The sequence below is a fragment of the Rhipicephalus microplus genome, chromosome 5 (assembly GCF_043290135.1).
Source record: "Rhipicephalus microplus isolate Deutch F79 chromosome 5, USDA_Rmic, whole genome shotgun sequence".
In the NCBI taxonomy this organism is placed as follows: Eukaryota; Metazoa; Arthropoda; class Arachnida; order Ixodida; family Ixodidae; genus Rhipicephalus; species Rhipicephalus microplus.
In genome coordinates, this window is record NC_134704.1 from 131,222,770 (window position 1) to 131,241,661 (window position 18,892).

The window sequence follows — 18,892 nt, forward strand, 5'->3', positions numbered from 1 at the left end:
AGACGGCTTGCATACGTAATTACACGGTCGTTGCCCCGCTGAATTTGTGCCAATACCTGCACCAATTTTGTGACTACTCACGTGATTTCGCACTTCTGTAGGAACATCTGGGTCGAAATGTGCAAGAATAGGAGGTGTCGTTAGAGCGGTGATTAGCTGAGAGAAGGTGTCAGCTTGAGAAGGGCCCCAACAAAATAGGACGTCTTGTTAGAGAAGGTCAGTGAATGGCCGTGCGAGTGCCGCAAAATATTTCACGAACGGGCGAACGTAGAAGCAGAGGCCCACGAAACTGCGAATATCATGGGCAGAGCATGGGACTGGGGAGTTTTCTACAGCGCGTACTTTCACCGGGTCTGGCCGTACGCCGGCAGCGTCAACAAGGTGACCCAACACGGTAATTTGACGAAGACCGAAGTGGCACTTGGAGGAATTGAGCTGCAGACTGGCCCGTCGAAATATCGATAGCATGATCGAAAGGCGTTAAAGAAGGGTTGCGAAGGTAGGTGAGTGAATGATCACGTCGTCCAGGTAACACAAAAGTGTCGACCATTCAAATCCTTGTGCGAGCGTGTCCATCATTCTCTCGAAGATCGCGGGAGCGTTGCAGAGGCCAAAGGGCATGACCTTGAATTGGTAAAGACCATCAGAAGTAACGAAGGTGGTTTTTTCTTGGTCCATGTCATCTACAGCAATTTGCCAGTAGCCACATCGGAGGTCGAGAGATGGAGATAAGGTGGTGCCATGGAGGCAATCGAGGGCATCGTCAATGCATGGTAGAGGGTACACATCTCTTTTGGTAATTTCGTTGAGGTGGCGATAATCAACGCAGAAACGCCATGAGCCGTCTTTCTTCTTTACTAATACCACAGGAGATGCCCAAGGGCTCGATGATGGTTCGATTACGTTTTTCGTAAGCGTTTTGGCCATTTCTTTTTTAATCACTTCTCGTTCGGACGCTGACACGCGGTACGGCCGACGGTGAATAGGCGCAGAGTCACCAGTGTTGATTCAGCGAGTGACAATTTTAGTGTAGCCCAAGGGACGATCGTCGGTGTCAAAAATGTCACTATATGAAGTCATAACCTGGTGGAGAGTGGCGGCCTGGTGAGGCGAAAGCTCTGATCCAATCATGTTTCGAAAAATAGCATCGTCTCAGCTGGGTGACCGTGAGACTGCGCCTCGATCAGGAGCAGATACACCGAACACTCGCATCGTTATGTGTTATGGCAGTTAGCTGGGCTAGTGACATCTGGCAGGGCAACACTTCTGGAGTGAAACCAAAGTTAAAGAGCGGAAGGAACACACGGTTATCCGCTATGGTTGCGATGGTATAGGGCACAGTAACACTGCGCGCGTCAGCCGAACGTCAGTAATCGGCGTAACGATATAATCACCGTCAGGAACGGGAGTGGCCGATGACAAACACGCATACGTGACCGCACGAGGTGGCAGGCGAATGAAAGTGGTTGGGCTCAAGTGGTGGGCTTTGCAGAGTAGTCGCCAAAGACTGGAAGATTGAGGCTGAGGGAACCAGACGAACAATCAATTAAGGTCGAGTGTGTCGAAATGAAATCAAGGACAAGTATGAGGTCATAAGGGCAACAGGCTAGCACGGCAAAAAGAACCACGGCGTGACGACCGGCAATACTGACACGAGCAGTGCACATTCTAATTACTGGTACAGTACCGCCATCTGCAACACGTATTGTCTGCGTCGTAGACGGCGTCATAACCTTTTGCAAGCGGCGACGCAGAAAAGCGTTCATAATAGACAGGTGGACACCTGTGTCAATAAGGGTGGTCACAAGAACATAGTCGACTTGTACTTGAAGCAGGTTGTGGTGCGTGGGAAGCGTCAGTAGAGGATTTTCGGCCATCATTGGTATTGCAGCTTCACCTCTATAAGCTGCAATATCTAGTTTTCCTGCTGGATCATCCAGAGAAGCTCGGTGAGGAAAAGGGCCGAGGTAGTGGAGAGCGGAATTGGCGACGTAACGGCGACCGGGGAAATGGGCGTCAGTGGAAGGCTCGTAAGATGACGATGAATAGAAACTGAAAGGTGCGGCAGCTGAACGTCGAGGGGTCGTCGGGTATATGTCCGCAGAGGTAGAGAAGGTCTGACGTGGTTAATTTGACCAACGGCGGCGGAAATAGCGAGAAATGTGCCCAGGCTTGTGGCAAAAAAAACAAATAGGCCGGTCGTCAGGTGTTCGCCATTTCTAAAGATTACAGAAAGGCAAGGTTAGTGGTAAACGGTGAGCATGTCCTGGGGAGTAAGACGGCACATTAGGGCGAGTCAAAGGACATACTGATGGAAGGCTGACGTTTGCAAACTCCTGCCTCACACCAGCTTGTATTAACGTCACTGTCAACTGTTGTTCATCAGAGGCGAGCGTTGCGAAAACGGATGGCTGAAGAGGAGCCGGACAGGCAGCTTCGATTTCCCGACGAACAATGCGCGTGACTTTGTCATACGTGGGGGACTGGCGGGTGGCTTCACACGATGAGGTTGCGGCCGTTTTGGGCAGCCGGATGAATTGCAGAGTAATACGGCGGTTCTTGGCTTCACCGGCACTCTTTAATGATGGCGTCGACGGCGGCAACGTTGTTGTAAACTAGAATATTAAAGACGTCGTCTGCTATGCCTTTCAGCACACGGGCCACATTGTCAGATTCACTCATGTGGTCGTCACCCTGGCGTCATAGGGCGACGACGTCGTGAATGTACGCGACGTACGACTCCGTCGACGTCTGTGCACGAGCGGCCAGTTGATTCCGCGCTGCGATCTGCCGCCCAAGGTTGTCGCCAAAAATGTCGCGGATCTTCTCTTTAAAGAAGTCCCAGCTTGTAATATCCGCTTCGTGCGTCTCTAACCACACCCGTGGTGGGCCATCGAGGTAGAAAAGCACATTGGCAATCATAAGAGTCAGGTCCCACCTATAGCTTGCGCTGACCCGTTCGTACCGGTTGATCCATTTCTCAACGTCAACGCCATCCTGACCGAAAAATACACGAGGATAATGAGCAAGAGGTAGAACGACGTACGTAGAAGTCACGGAAGGGGCAGGTGGTGAAGAAGATTGTTGTTCAACCTGTGACATGGTTAGAGCTATGATGATGCGGCCGTTGCCTAGCTTCGTGATGAAGACAGGGAAGTACCCCGCACCTCCGACACAAAGATGTTACGTGAAAATGACACGAGACGGGTCTATTCAGAATCTATATTGACACTGATGCGTATAGCATCGACTAAGAAGGAGGACAGCACGCACAACCGACAGACGACTTCATCGTTGTCGTCTTCTGACCGCTGATATGTCAGCTACGTAGCAATATACACGAATGAGTGTGTTACGCAGGCAAAGCTCAAGAAACGACTCCCTCTGTAGACGCCGATGAGAGTGGTATAGGGGTACGTGATCTTCGGCGTTATCGTATCAACATTTAATTTCGGTACGATACGTTTTTACGATGCCCCAATAATCACTCTTATTGAGCTTAGCATCTTCAGTGAAATCGTAGCCTAGCGTAAATCGAACAGTTGGCCATAGCTGCAATGGTTGGGTTACAGGGGGACGCAACGAGTGCTGTCATTAACTCAAGTAGCGTCTTCTAGCCCGGCAAACAAAGTAGACAGACACGCTACTGTTTGACTCTCAAAACGTTCATGAAGACGCGGAATCGGGGGAGGCTGGAAGCCCCGCGAATAGAAAGGGGCAACCGAAAATGCTTTGCCCATCGGTCATACGTAGCGGTGGCATCATAAGTTGTCGTCAATGCCTCCTTTAGAAAGATGCCTGTGACACGACATGCTTTCTCATGGGGACGGGAGATTCTTCGTTGTTCAGTGCTTTCTCCGCAAGGAGCACTCACCGTCGACATTGCTACTTTCGCAGGATACGGAGATGGCACCATGACAAAGACACAACTGTGTCACCTTCAAGACAGCAATAGACCATAAAGTTTCATAAAATATTGCTTAGAGAGGAATCTGGTAGAGCGATCGTGTACCCTCATGGGAATTAGGGGAAGTACAGGATTCGGATTAGATCACGTTAGTCAGTGAACTGTCTACGGATCTTTTTCTGCAGTTTCCATTTCGTTCTTCGCGTACAGTGGGTATTGGTGTGGGTGCAAAGGACTGGAGCTGCGTCATTGTTGTTCAATGAAGCTAAAAACTGCCAGGCTTCTCAATTTACTGCAACGATGGAGCTGTATCAGTCGTTTTTGACAGTTCAAATGAAGCGTCGTCCACTCACTGCTGCGCGTAAATGCAGCGTCCCATGCCAGTGCAGAATATTACACCAAGATCACGTTTGTGGTTAGTGCGTCTTGCTAAAACTCGTTTAAATCAACTGCAAAACGACGGCGACACGAAGTAGACGCACCGCCACGCTCTTCTGACTCGACTTCACAACAAAACGAGAGGGGCGTTGGGGGCAGACCACTTGAACAGACGCACCTGGCATCGCAGCAGACAAAACGTTAAGTGTTCTTCACCTAATACTGTGCTGTTATTTCCATAAATAGATATTGCGTACTTTCTATACGGCAAACCAAGAATGTTTGTTTTCAAATGTTGTAAGGAATAATTCATTACATCTTTGCGCCAAATCTGGAACGCAATGGCAGAGCAATGCATACCCTGGTAGTTAAATTTGTCGAGGTTTCACTCCTACCGCTTAGTCACAAGCACCGTTTGCAATAAAGTTTGCGTACAAAAATATAAGCAAGTTACAATTTCATATATCTTTATATTACTTTGTTTGACACTCGGAAAAGAGCGTCGCAAATCTCAAGAACGTGGTCCATCCGTAGCAGATCCGAAGCCTGTACTTCCCATCATTCCCTTGCGGGTGCAAGCGCTGCTGAAGGAGCCCGCGTAGACACTATCGCCACCACTCTAGGTAATATTTTATCAAATCCTATGGCAATAGACTTTGATTTAATCTCAGAGGCGGCTTAGTTTAAAGCGGCTGCCGCAGCGAGCGCTCACCGCCGACAATACTTGGGGGAGCGAAAGAGGAGAGAACAGGAGAGGGCCAGGAACTAGATTTTCGGCTCAAGTCGCAAGCATCTTTCTAGAGGAGACGTTGTTGTCGTAAATTTTGCGTGCTTGCCATCGCTTGCGTCACTTACGTTACGCTCTTAACGCTATTTACAACAACCTCTGAACAAGGGCATTACGCTGCTTGCGTCTATCGAGCTATTTACAGTAATCCGCACGTAGCGCACATAAACTGAACACTACTTGAGGCACCACATCAATGCACAAGTATTAGGAGGTGTGTTACTTTACTAGAAAAATACACAGATACGAATTTGTAGAGACCACACCGTTTCTTAGGCTACGCTGAAAATGTGACGCTATGCATGAGAGAAGGCCGGCAGAAGACTATCGTCTTTCGACGACATTTGCATGGGAGCCTGCAGATACACGGGCAATTTTTTATACCTGACAAGTGGACACTTTTATTTTAGCAGTGTAGCTAATTAAGCCTTTCTTTTTTTTTGGGTGGGGGGGGGGGGAGGGGTGGCTTGCCACATATTGCAAATAAAAAGCATCATCGTGAAGCTTCATCATCGTGAACCCTCATCATCATGAACCCTCTTTCACTTCAGCCCCAGATTTCGTTGCTCTAACTAGACCTCATGCAATAGCTCTGATATGAGGGCAGAAAAAGAGACGAAGAAAGAGGTAAAAATAACGAGGAAGAGGAAAGTGGAGAGAATGAAAGAGAGCAATTCTCGGCAAAAGAATTTCTCGCCTAGACGATATTGAAACCCGCGAACCCACGATCTAATGGCGACAGTGGTAACCACTGGGCGATTCAGGAACGCGAACAAAGCATAGCATAACCTTGCATCATACAGTTCACGGGTTAAATGGAAATTGACAGCGAAGGTGAAGAGACCTGATGAGAGGGCAAAGAAGACAAGGAGGAAGAGACAGAGAAAAGCAAGGCACGTAAAAAATAGAGAAATAGTAAGAAAAAGAGCAAAGAAATTGAGAAAAGTAAAGGGAGGCAAATTTAAAGCAAAATGTCAATAAACAGTGAAATAAAAAATAAAAGTAAGAAAATAGAAGAAATATAGAAGAGAGAAAATAAGAAAGAATATCAATGCGAAAACTGAAGGAGAGTAAGAAACAGAAATGAGAAGGAAAAGGGACAAGAGTTAAGAAGACTAAAAAAGACGTAGAATAAGAGAGATAAGAGCAAAAGATAGCCGGTAAGAAGTAAGCAGAAAAATTTGAATAAGGATTCCAAGCTGCCTTGCTGCGCCATTCTTGAGGCTTGGCACCACCTCTGCATGCTCAGTTATTTTGTTTGTTTTCCAATGTAAAGACTGATCTTTACACAAGGCCTTGCCACAAGGACGTGACATCAATGAATAGATGTAAAATCTTGCTTTTTTGTTTTGCTGATGTGAAATTAGGCGGCTTACATACGCTGGCAACATGTAAAGCATCGCATGGCGGCCCACACGGAGTATATACCATTTTCATAGACTCCAGAAGAGATGATCCATGTTTCCAAGGTTTCGGTTGATCGCAGTTAAGTGACTGCAGGTCCAGATTATGCATCACACGGTCAGCATTGTGCAGCCCAGTTGCGAGGAGAGTGACGGCGTCGTACATCAGTGCTGTGTCTGTCTGCGAACAAACAACGCTATTTGTGGGTGAAAACACCTCATAAGCCTTCAAGTCATCACTCACAATAAATAAGTTCCTTCTCATGTTTTTTTAAAACCAAGATTAGTGGTCAATAGCTTTCTGGTTTTTTTTTGGCTGAAACCTTTGCTCTATGTAATTGTGTTTTTATTGTAAAGACGTCTATGCTAATAACAGCAAAATATCTGAAAATAAGTAACAAGTAAACTTTGAAATAAATTGTACAGCTATTTTATGTACTCTTATCTCAATGTGTCCTTTCCATGTAATGTTTGAACAAGACCGTGTTCATATATATTGATGTGAACACATGGATTTTTATCCTTCCTTATGCCAAATTGTTTAAAAACACAGTGTAATAGTGACTTGGAAACCATAAATAGCTCTAGTTATCGCAATATGCACCAAACGCGTAGTATGTATAATTTATTCAAAATGCTAGTCTGCTTGAGAATGGAGATACTAATCCTCACAGTACGCGAAATAACTCTTGGAATGCAAAGGCTGACTTCTCGTACGTCGATAGAAATCATGTCCGAGTGGTTGGTGGCGCCGTATCTCCAGAGTGCCCTGCCGATCTTTAGGTCTCGGACGACATCCACGACCTCTGGTCGTTGTGGATCCACCAGTCGGAATGCGGTGATGTTGGCTTGGAGGTCCGAGAATTCGGTCAAGTCAAGAGTGTGCAGATCCTGTGAGAAAATGGCAGCGAAATCGTCATTCGCGTAGCGCAGATCTATTCCAGGATAATGAAACAGCGCTCCGTGAGACCGTTATTGCATGCAGTGCCACCTGACGTCATGCTGACGCTCGACGCTCACTCATCTTTACAACACATGCATACCGTTCACCATGCAGTTTTAAGCACTTACTGAGAGGAAAAACGGGTGCTGTAAGCTGTTGGTTTCATAGCAATGTTGCGATATGCGAGATTGGGACTTATGGCTTGGATTTGTATTGTTCACGAAGAGCCCGGACATCTCAAAAGTACTTCTTGTTTCAAAGTATTCTTTGCGTCAACATGATTGTATGCATTTTGAAGAAACGCGTAGTAAGCTAATAATATTTTTATCATTGCACAAAAACGAGTTTTATTCAGCTTTGGAATGGTTGATGTACCATTTTAGTAAGCAGAAAAAGTAACAAATCGCCACTAGATTTGGGATGCCAAAGACAAAGCCAGCGTTCACTTTGCTACTCTTTGCCGTCTGTTGTTTGTTTGTTTTTTTCGTCACTTGGTTATCTCATAGAGGAGAGTGGACTCTTAATATATTATATTATGCGTGAATAAGATCCGCTTGCAAAAGCTTTGTTTTGGTGGAGCTTTTCCTGCGCAGGCATGTCCGATTTTTTAGCCGGTGCCTCGCTCAACAACAGCCAACACAAGCTTCGCCGAAACATATGCCCAATCCCTTTGTGGAAACAGCACCACTTAAGAAATGCGCTTAGACAGTGGTGCCAGGTGCAATAAACTCTATGCAGCACTCTCCGCTTTATGTATACTGAAACCGTGTTTAGTAGGAGTGAAAAAATAAACACACGTAGCTAGTGAATAACACAACACTTAGAACATGAGGGATGAAGAATGCTTGAATAGGAAATTTAGCAGGAGCCAGTGACACCACCTGTGACGAATTTCGCGATTTTTCATCCTTCGTTCTTTCTCTTAACTTCTGCTTTGAACAGTAGATTAGAAGAACTACCAAAAATACATGCAAGAACACAAAAGATTCACATGCGGTACAGAACGTACGTACACAGAATGCCTAATTGTGGAATAGCTATGGTAAACTGGAGCTATGTGCCACTTTTACAACCACCTGGATTTTCGCGCTTACCAGAACATTTCACAAATCTTACAATGTGATAAAAAACGGAGTAAACAAATAATTCAGTCGATGAGTGAAAACCTAGTACTGGGTTTGATTTGCGATAGCGCAATCAAAAACCACATGCACTAGAATATAAATACATGCTCGTTTGAACTGCACCCCCAACTAAGGGTACTCTACTTTGAAGAGAAAGAAAATATTGTGACAGAACAGGAGCATCCCACAAATGCATTTGCTTTTTTATTGAGGGCGCGTGGCGTGGAGTAGCAAACGTTGTTTCATATCAGTTCCAATATCATGAAACTGCGATCAAAGCTTGACTGAACAAGGCGGCGACACAAAATATATCGCATAATTTTTCATGTCTAACTTCTGTGAAATGTTATAGTCCAGGGGCTGTCGAGTGAAGAAACACCTAGCTTTCACAAATTTTCCTAGCTTTCACGAAACACCTAGCTTTCCCGAATTGCTTTCAAGAATAATTCATTTGAATGTGTCTATATGCAATGCTTAATATTGATCCGTCATGGACGTGTGCTGGATGTCACTACATAATGGCAGGGGCCATGTGTGAGCCTTATGCACAGTGTGTATGTCATGCGGAGTGATATCGCGTGCTTTAACGCTGCTTCTGAGCCCTAGGTCTCTCAGTTCATCGAGACTTAATTTGATTGATGGGTGCGTTTCGCCAATTTTTCGCCAATCGAGCATCTGGATTTTTCTCCATAAGCTTTAGCGACTGACTGCTAGTTATCGTGCATGTGCTGGTTCATGCATGCGTCTTATGTATTTTATGCTGCCGTAGCGATGGCAGTGAAGAAACGCATAGAGGTGATCGCTCTCCCCAATTAAGCAATTCGTAATCTACCCGCAGCTTAAATAATGGCCTATATGCTTCATTTACTAATAATGTTAGTCAGTGCTGTTGCGTCTATATAAATTTTGACATGACTGAATGATGTTACGCATTACCGCTTTAGTGTTGAACTTAACAGATTTCGCATAGGTTCCGGCGGTTGCTGGACAGCTTCTGGTCTTGCGCACCAATGTAAACTAAAAGCATTGGCGGGGAATAAATGCTTGAGCGAGTAACCAGCCCATTTTCAACACTTTTCTCTCCTTTGTATGTCTAAAAAAGTCATGTTAATTTTCTTCTAAACTGCTAACAACAATAAAAGAGTTGACGGTTAACATTAGGCACCTTTCTTTTACCAGAAAGCGGAAAAAAAGTTTGTTTTCTTCCTCTCGCACAAGTAAAAAAACAAGTTTTCTTCTTCTGTATTAGAAAGTGATAATTGAAGTAACCGGAAGTTTCTCGAGAAGCAACACGTGTTGACCGAAAAAGGTGAACACCGACCGAAAAAGGTGAATACATCTTCAAGCGCAAAGTTGGTTGGCTTGGACCACTGTCTCGAGAGCCTAAACAGAGTCTCAGAGCCCCTCCTTTATTACGTTTGCACGTTGCAACTCATGTAAAGTATGACAACATACAACGCGCTCACTGCAGTGTGAAAACCATTCCAGAACATCTGAAGTCACCATGCTTAGTCTTTGGTACTCACCAGTGAAGTGATGATATAATTGTGGTAGTACGTCATCATGTTTACTTCTCTGGCCTGCAAGAAACATGTTTCAGTGGACATGCTTCAGAGCAAAAAGAGAGAAAAAAATTAAAGCAGCACAACAATGAATGTCTCACACCGAGCCAACTTGAAAAAATGTCTGAATGGGCATGTCCTAATTGGCAGAACAGCTCGCAGATAGAAAGAAAAGAATAAAAAAAAACATGGATTAGGATCTGCTACGAAGTTATGACGCTGACATGGCGAAGGCCTGAGTAATTGGAGGATTTCTCTTTCCAGCACTAATCTTTTTCACGGATAGGCAATAATCCGATCAGCACTTCACCCGCAATATCAAAGGGTCCAGCCGGTAATGAATGCTGGATTACAACAGTATTGAAGAGTGGAGTGCAAAGGATTATTACATTGTTTGAACGCAGACATTGTCGCGTTCACTACGCACGATCGCAGCCCACAGTGCTTGCTCGGTGTGCTGTGGCTAAAACGTGATATAAGAGCTCGTGAAAAGAGTTCGGCAATCCACATACTGCCACACTTTAAGTGCATCGCGAAGCACTCAGCAGATATCCCTACCCTATGCAATGGGCTAACCATGATATGCTGATTTCGCAACTTAGCATCACAACTCCTGATAGAGAGTGAGAATCTCTTTATAGAAAAACAGAGAACTGCCTGCGTGCTATTCTGTATAAGAGAAGGGTCATAAAAACACGGAGGCCCTTGAAGCCGAACGGCAGGGATACACAAAAAAACATAATTGAGGGACCATTAAGATTCGCCTTCAAGAGCTGAATGTGATAGCGATAATCTGTGCCTATGGCGTACTTTAGGCACTTATTGCGTAGAAGAAGAATGGCGATTTGGGCTAGTTGGTTTGAATTCATGATAAACGAAAACACCTTCCTTATCCGCTTGAAGAACACGCAAATTATTCGCGGACAAGAAACTAGAAAGTGGTTTTAGGCACATGACCGATCTTGATCGACACCCACCTCTCACGAGGACATGTGCCTAAAACCACTTTCTAGTTTCTTGTCCGCGAATAATTTGCGTGTTCTTCAAGCGGATAAGGAAGGTGTTTTTGTCAGCGCTCGTGTTGTCCTCTTTGCTTTCCGTACCTCGACTTTCGTCTGTTTTTTCTAGCACATTCGTGCTCGCGCTGCAACCCTTATTATCATGACTTATTGCGTACTTTTTAGGGACGAAGCTCCTTACGCAGTGGGTTGTACGTCCCGTGTTTGTAGTAATAGCCACCTTTTGTTTAGTGCTTAGAAAGTCCGCGGAATGGTGGTACTTGTATATGATGAAGACATGATGAAAAAAAATGCAAAATGCGAGATCGCGGTGCTTTGAGTCTTCACTAGATGGACGGATGGATGGACGGGGGGGGGGTAGACAGACAGACAGACAGACAGACAGACAGACAGACAGACAGACAGGCAGACAGACAGACAGACAGACAGACAGACAGACAGACAGACAAACAGACAGACAGACCGACAGACAGACAGACAGACAGACAGACAGACAGACAGACAGACAGACAGACAGGCGGACAGACAGACAGAGACTGCCGATTCGACGGACGGATGGGTGCTTCACCCCACTCTTCATCATTCACTCCGTGGATAAGCTGTGATCTTTTATTCTATCATGTTACTCGGTAACTTTCAATAGTGCATTACTCTAATGTAATTATTAAAGTTTAAAATGAACATATGACATCAGTGAAACTTTAGCATGTGGCGGCGTTTCGTGTAATGGGTAGCAAGTATTCAAATACCGAAAATATGCGCATAAATTTTTTCAGACTTGAAGTGCACCCACTAACTGGTTTAAGGAAATACGCGCAGTAACATGCCTGCCTTTTATAATGGGTTGTCGGCTTTAGCTACCTCCAAACTCCAGCAACCCTCTAACTACAAGCCCCAAACTAATGGCCTCACTGAGCACTTTCATCGAATTCTTTCCAATATGATATCAATGTACACAAACGTATTCAATACCAACTGGGATACCATACTGCCTTTCGTGACCTTTGTGTAAAACACTGCTATGCAGCGCGCCACGGGCTATTCACCCTTCTTCCTTGTTTACGGCCGTCAACCGACATTTGCCCTTGACGTCTTTTTTTTTTGTCCCCGTAACTTTGTGGACGCCATGGAGTAGCAACCTATACTCTCTCGCCTTAGCTTCTTGTCGCCATGGCACTCGCCTAAATTTCGAGGCAAGTTAGCAGGATCGGATGATTCGCTACGATGAATTTCACCGCGTCGTTGAGTTTGGTCCTGTAGATGAAGTGCTGCTTCGAACCCCTCTCGAGTCCCAGGCCTGTCAGAGAAGTTTCCGTCACGTTTTATTGGCCCCCACGCTATGGCTGAGCGAACTTCTCAAGTGATCTATCGCGTAACCCCCGCTGCCATGCCTTCCGACAACCGTTGTCGTGGCACGGAGGTTGTCCACGTTTCTCGGGTGAAACTTTTGTAAGACGTACACCACCATAAACAGCGGCCAAGTTCGCCGCTTCCGCGTGAGGTGAAAATTAGTGTGAGCACAGTATTCATTGCGTTTGTTCTTCGTCATATTCACATGTACGTAATCGTTAATGGGAGCATCGTCTTCGTTCGAACAATTGGTCGGGCGGATTCGCTAAATAAACGGTGTCGAGACCACGGTATCGCTGCTGTCTTGCAATATTTACTTTTTAATGCTGCGCCTAGGTTACTCTCCGATTACATTGAATCTACGTTTGCAACTGCGTGTATAACTCTACTAGTTGGTTTTCTTAGGTAAGCTTGACTTGAACGCTCAACTGCTCCCTGTCATCGCTAACGCTCATATTGATTGACAAACGCGTTATTGCTGAACGTCTTTAAAATAAATATATTTGCTGACAAAAATTATATTAAGCGGACAAAAAGCAGCTACAAGAAGTGAAATATTCTACGAGAGACTCAGTGAAAAAAGAAGCCCTACTCCGCTTATAATATCATAAACCTAACTGGCAAATCTGACGCTGTTTGTCTCCTGTAGCACGGCTTTCGATCGTTCAGGACAACCTCTTTGGTGATCAAAGCTGTTGTCCCTTTCATAGCTGGCTTGCTAAGGGAAGATTGAGGCCTAATGACCTCGGATACTCTATTTTCTATATGTACTGCAGCGTAATACAAAGAATTTGATTTCCAAAATAAAAGAAAAATCAACAAGTGAGCAAACGAATATACAGCAAAAGGAAACAGATTAAAAACGACTGGCCTGCACGTAACACGCTGCACAGTCACAGCGAAAACTAGAAAAGCTGCCTTTTAGAACCATTTTTAAACACATTTTGGGTAGCTGCTACGAGCACACTTGTTGGGTACCCCCAACGCCATAAATAATGATAATTTTTGTGTAGTAGGTCAGCATTCATCATGATCAGTCTTCGTCATTCAGCCTTCAGCCTTCGTCTTCATCAGCCTTCGTAATTCTTCAGAGAAGATGATATCCGCTACACGCTTGCTAGGAGTTTCATGCAATCTTTAGTGCAGTGGCTGACGACGATGAAAAATTATACCTGAAGAGGGTATGCGCCGCTCTAGTAGGTAATCAAGACCAAGTTACCCAATGGGTTTAAGCATTGGATTACTCATTACTCAATTCGCATTGTTTGACACCTGACTGTTCCAATCATGTTTTAAAACGCTTTATTACTCCCATTAACGCGATTCTTGTCCCGACACCAAGCCTGCCTAAGGCCAGTTTAGAAACGCATTCCAATCGTTGGTGTGGCTTCGTGTTTGAATACTGGGGCAGTACGCAGGGGACCCGAGTTGGAATCCCATTGTCCCATTGGTGTCTTTCTATTTGCTGAGTTCTTTTTCGATATTGATTACAGACACCGGCGGCGGCGGACAACTGCGGTGCCGCGTGTGACCTGTGTTCTAAACGCATAAGAGCTTTCAATGTAGAAATAACAAGGTAATCTACTGTTCGTATGCCGCAGTTCCCACAAGAATATCGCGTTCACAGACGCACATTTCTAATTTTAGCTACAGCGTACGAGTTAATACATTTTATGTAGCACCAGATAGCTGCTCATTTAGAGCGCTTATTTTGTCCAGTGTACAAAACCAAGTCCTTTAGGAGGATAGTGGGCTTATGCCGATTGCGCTTTTTAAGCCATGATTGAAGCAATTGCTGCAGCGTGAGAGGACGCCTGTCCTAAGTTGCAATTTTCTTCATTAGTGTTTTCTATTGACTTGCTTGCCTCGCATGTTCTAAAATATATTGTGCTCAATGTTGTCATTGAGCACATCAGCACTCCGTTGAGTTGCAGTGGTGTGCAGGAAACCGACTTCCAGTTGAAGTCCGTGAAGTAATATCTGTATGTGTCGTGGGAGATCTGTCACTATTGAGAATTTTCTTTTTGGAAATGTTCATAACACGATGATTGTTTGAAAATAGTGCTATCAAATAAGCTCACCACATAACAGTGGGTACCTCCTCTAGTTCCTGCCCCTTAATTGCCCTTTATTTCGACGTAGCTGGGCATCCTATGACACAGCTGGGCTTCTCTCTCTCTCTCTCTCCCTCTCTACACACACACACACGCACACTATGGCGGTAACGATGGACGACACCGAAGCTTGGGCACGCAGCCAGAAAGAGCGAAGCGGAGGAGAATGAAGCATAATAAAAAAAAATAGAGCAACTATTGGTCAGCTGCCAGCTCCTGATAAAATCACATCTTATGCCTGACGCCAACAGGCAGAACAACAGTATACTGCGCTCACCGTCATTGTTACTGGTGCTCCCACGTTTATATGCGCAAATGCTTCCCATAATGTGGGTGGCGTGATGGCTGCTGTGGCACCTTAGCTTGTATCGCTTCAGACGCGTTATTTCAAGGTCCCAGGTTTAGTCCCTGTACATGGCAAGTTATCTTTTCATATGCTTTTCTTTTACTACTAATAACACCTCCCATAGTTTACTTGACAGTGTTGTCTGTTACTTTTTAACAGTATCTTCTTTAAGAAAAGAAAAGAAGACCTTATAATTTGCACTAACCTCCGTCTTGATACAATTGTCATTTTCGCAGAAACAAATGGTTCATAGACACAAAACACACGTAAGCAGACAGCTACCGTACTGTTTACTAAGGCCAACATAAGCTAGCTATATTTGTCTACGACGAAAGTTGTGATAAGGAAATCATAGCTGATATAAATATTATACTGTGATATTGTTCAATGACATATTCATGACCTGACACCATGAAAACCAATTGTTACGCTATATATAGCTACAAATCTGTACTAGCAGCCACAAGACGTCTTACCTCTCTCAAAAGTGCTGGTAGGGACGACGTCTTGATGTCTAAGATGATGTTGTACTGTTTGGTGACGCCGATGTCTTTCATCATCTTTTTGAAGGACAACTTTGGGTTCACTTGAACCAGTGAGACCGTATGGTCTTGAGCGAAGGAGCTATTTAGCACATCCTTGAGCAAAATCAAGCCTGTTTTTAAAAGTAAACAAATAAACACGATGTAGTTGAGAATAGTAGTTCCATTCCTTTTCCTTTCAGTATATACACTAAAAACATCTGATGAACTTTATTGCCCTAATGAGCCCCTGTAACATTTTTTCAAGTAGCCATGAGAGTAAGTCACCAAAGAAACTTATTGCCTCACAAATTCCGCGCCGCAAAAAGCTTTAGAACCCGTCCAATACGAGAGGAGTTACAACGATATGTCGCAGCTCCCATTGCGTTCTCTCTTCGCTCGTCCAGATTGAAGCGCTGGAAGCTAAGCGGGGAGGGAAGGCATTCGGGAAGAAAATACGTCACGCGTGCTTCACTATTTCGAGCCCTTCTTTTTTGTATTCTTCGGATGTGGGGCCTTTGAATGCCATCGCGCACGCACACGTGGACAAGTCTCGGCCTTTTGTTGTGAGTCAGGTAGGCCTTACTGCCGAGCGTGCCGTGCACAAATCAGCCAATGGCTGATACTCTGCCTGTGACCCATTGACTTTTGAGCCAGTTTCGTCATTTTGGAGGGAACAGATATCAATCTTTGACTGACCTTGAAATTTTATTGTTTATTCCAGGCTGCATGCTGCGCTGTGAGTTTCGGCTCGAGTGTTCTCGGGAGCCTCGACCTCCAATCAGCAGTGTTTTCTGACCATGCTCAAAACGTGTTGCACGTACTTTTAAGATTATCTGGCAGATTGAAACCTACGTGCGGCAACATGCCTGAGCGCATAGCCTGAAAGGAATCTTTAAAATTATCAACTGCTGAGCACAAAACTGTTTTGTGTGTGTTTGTAGCAAAAGTAAGCTGTGTCTACTTTTTGCGCTGAGCAGTTTATTCACAAAATACCAAAAAGCTCAATCCCACATTTTACTTGAGATATATGGAAACTTGGGAAGAGGAACTCACTCTGCTGGTCCTCGTACAGTATTGTGAAGGTCTTCCACTTCTTGTTCAGTATGATATCTAAGAAGGCCTTTCCGAAAAGGTCCGGATCTGGGAACAAGTTCAGGGTGTATGGGTTGCGGTTCGACGTCGGGTGCCACGTGGTCTGCAGGTGCGGCACGTTCAGGTTTGTGCAAGCGGACATGGCGAGTGACGTCACGGCCGGCGAAGTGGGGCCAACAATTGAAGACACCCTCTGCTTGAAGGACGTGCAAACTGGACGAAACAGTGTAGGAACTATTATTTGAAACGTTTGGAAAAAAGCCAATATGAAATATAAAATGAAAAGATATGAGCACTCCGCGAAGAAAGCAAAAAAAAGATCGATCATTACTGCCTGCAGAAGCACAGCCCACTAAAAGCCAACATCAAATGACCAATGACCCTGTGCAACTAACACTTGCACCTGAATCGACTAAGTCAATACCATTGAAAATGGTGCGTATAGTTATCGCTCACACTTTAATGGCTACGAAAAAACTTGTTGCTGCCACACACCTCACATTTCGCAATGTGGTGCGAAACAAACAAGAAACATCGTACACCCGAATCAGCCATGATGTGAATGCAGCGATAGGGGAGCAACCTCTCAGCTAATCATTCGACAGGGTGCCAGGATTGTACCACATCTTTACTTAGCCATCCTGTCTTGTCATTGTTTGGTATGCAGGGCTCTGGCCAAACAGGTCTTCGAGAATGAGGATGGCCGATAACCACCAGTGTTTCATTCTAAGACTTGTTTACTTTCCAGCATCAGTCTCGTGAAGGTGGAGATAAAACACAGGTCGTTCTGAGAAAACAAGCAAATCGCTTCACTTTTTAGTATGTAATTCATTATGAAGCTTGTTTTCCATCGGAGTCAACCAGCGGTGGGGTGCATTTTGTGTTGCACAAAATCTGTATACACTCCTTCACACGTCTCAACAGGTCAACAAATCTCGCTAATATTCTAACCATCAATTGATGATTTTTTGATATGGGGGGTTGAACGTCCTAAAACCACGAAATGATTATGAGACACGCCGTACTGGAGGGCTCCAGAAATTTCGACCATCTAGAGTTGTTTAACGTGCACCCAAATCAGCGCACATGGCCCGGTAGCATTCCCGCCTCCATCAGAAATGCAGCCGCCGCAGCTGGGACTTCTAACCGTCGAATCAGGCACGCTGATGAAACGTAGCTTTAGAGTTTCTTTTAGGAGCGAAGCTCCTTAACCTTTCCATGTTCGTCATCGTCGTAGGTACCCGGTGTGTCGAAACGCTGGTGTTGTGCAGATCGTCTACAGAGTGTACATAGCACGCATCTGGATTAAAAATAGACCATACTCTGTTAGTTCATCTATCTTTGAATCTCTGTATTTATTTATCCGTGCATGCGTGCACCTATCTGTCCATACGCCCGTGTGACTCTTCCTACGCCTGTCCGTCCGTCTGCCCATCTATACGTTTGTCCATCTGTGCGTGCGTCCATTCATCCATCATCCGTCCGTTATAATAGTGGGCGACTTCAAAGTAGACATTAAGGACTTTAGGACCAAGCTTCACTTCATCATCAGCATTCACTTCGTGAATCTGCAGCCATTTTTTTTTTACAGCAGATCAGTTTTGTGGACTTTAAAAGAGTTGACTGTTGGGCGAGTCAGTGTTCTGACATGGAAACCATCGTGAGGGCGCAACTAAACACAAACACATTGGAAGAGACAGACCAGGACATGCGTGTTTAATTTTGCTCTCATGGTGGCTTATGTGTCAGTTGTGTGCTTTGCAGCCCTGTTCGTGGCATCTCTTTGTGGTGAACGCGTTGAAACGTTACAGACATTTTTACAATAATTTTAATATGACGATCATGAGAACACATACACCTGCATGAGGCGTACCAAAGCACATGCGAATCTATTGACAGTGCGGAGTATCTCAAATTGCAGTTCAGTTCCAGGCAAGAAAGGGTAGGTGCGCGCGGTTTTGCATTTCAAATTTATTGAAGCATTTCTGCATCTGTGACATTTTGTCCTCGAGGACAGACATGTGAACATCTGACCTGAAGAAAATTAGATAAAAGTTAGTTCATAATTCTTCGTAATATTTTTGTGATATTTATCACTGATTGGTTAAGAATAGTGAGAAAGAGCAAACCTTTGTACCTTTTCTTCTCATTCGTCACGTGCCTACACAACTGAGCAGTCATCTAAAATATATTATTTGTAATGCTCAAACGCTACAATAACATTGACATTGCAGGACGGATGCGTACAACTCTGATTTAAAGTCAAATTTCAGTTTCCAGTGTCATTTTCTGTTTGATAAATTGACAAGGAAGTCATTTAGAACGAGATCTGACGTTTCTTTT

General features: G+C 44.7%; 1 protein-coding gene across 2 annotated transcripts in view; it reads right to left on the bottom strand.

Annotated features, from left to right (window-relative positions):
- LOC119174230 (glutamate receptor ionotropic, kainate 2) overlaps positions 1-18,892 on the bottom strand; it is a 74,010-nt gene that overhangs the window by 38,386 nt on the left and 16,732 nt on the right. For both annotated transcript variants that reach the window (XM_075895947.1, XM_037425060.2), the window contains exons 3-7: positions 16,511-16,762; positions 15,410-15,588; positions 10,069-10,122; positions 7,193-7,366; positions 6,501-6,656 (exon numbers count right to left, since the gene is read on the bottom strand). In XM_075895947.1, the coding sequence (XP_075752062.1) occupies positions 6,501-6,656; positions 7,193-7,366; positions 10,069-10,122; positions 15,410-15,588; positions 16,511-16,762 (815 nt within the window). The remainder of the gene's footprint in view (positions 1-6,500; positions 6,657-7,192; positions 7,367-10,068; positions 10,123-15,409; positions 15,589-16,510; positions 16,763-18,892) is intronic.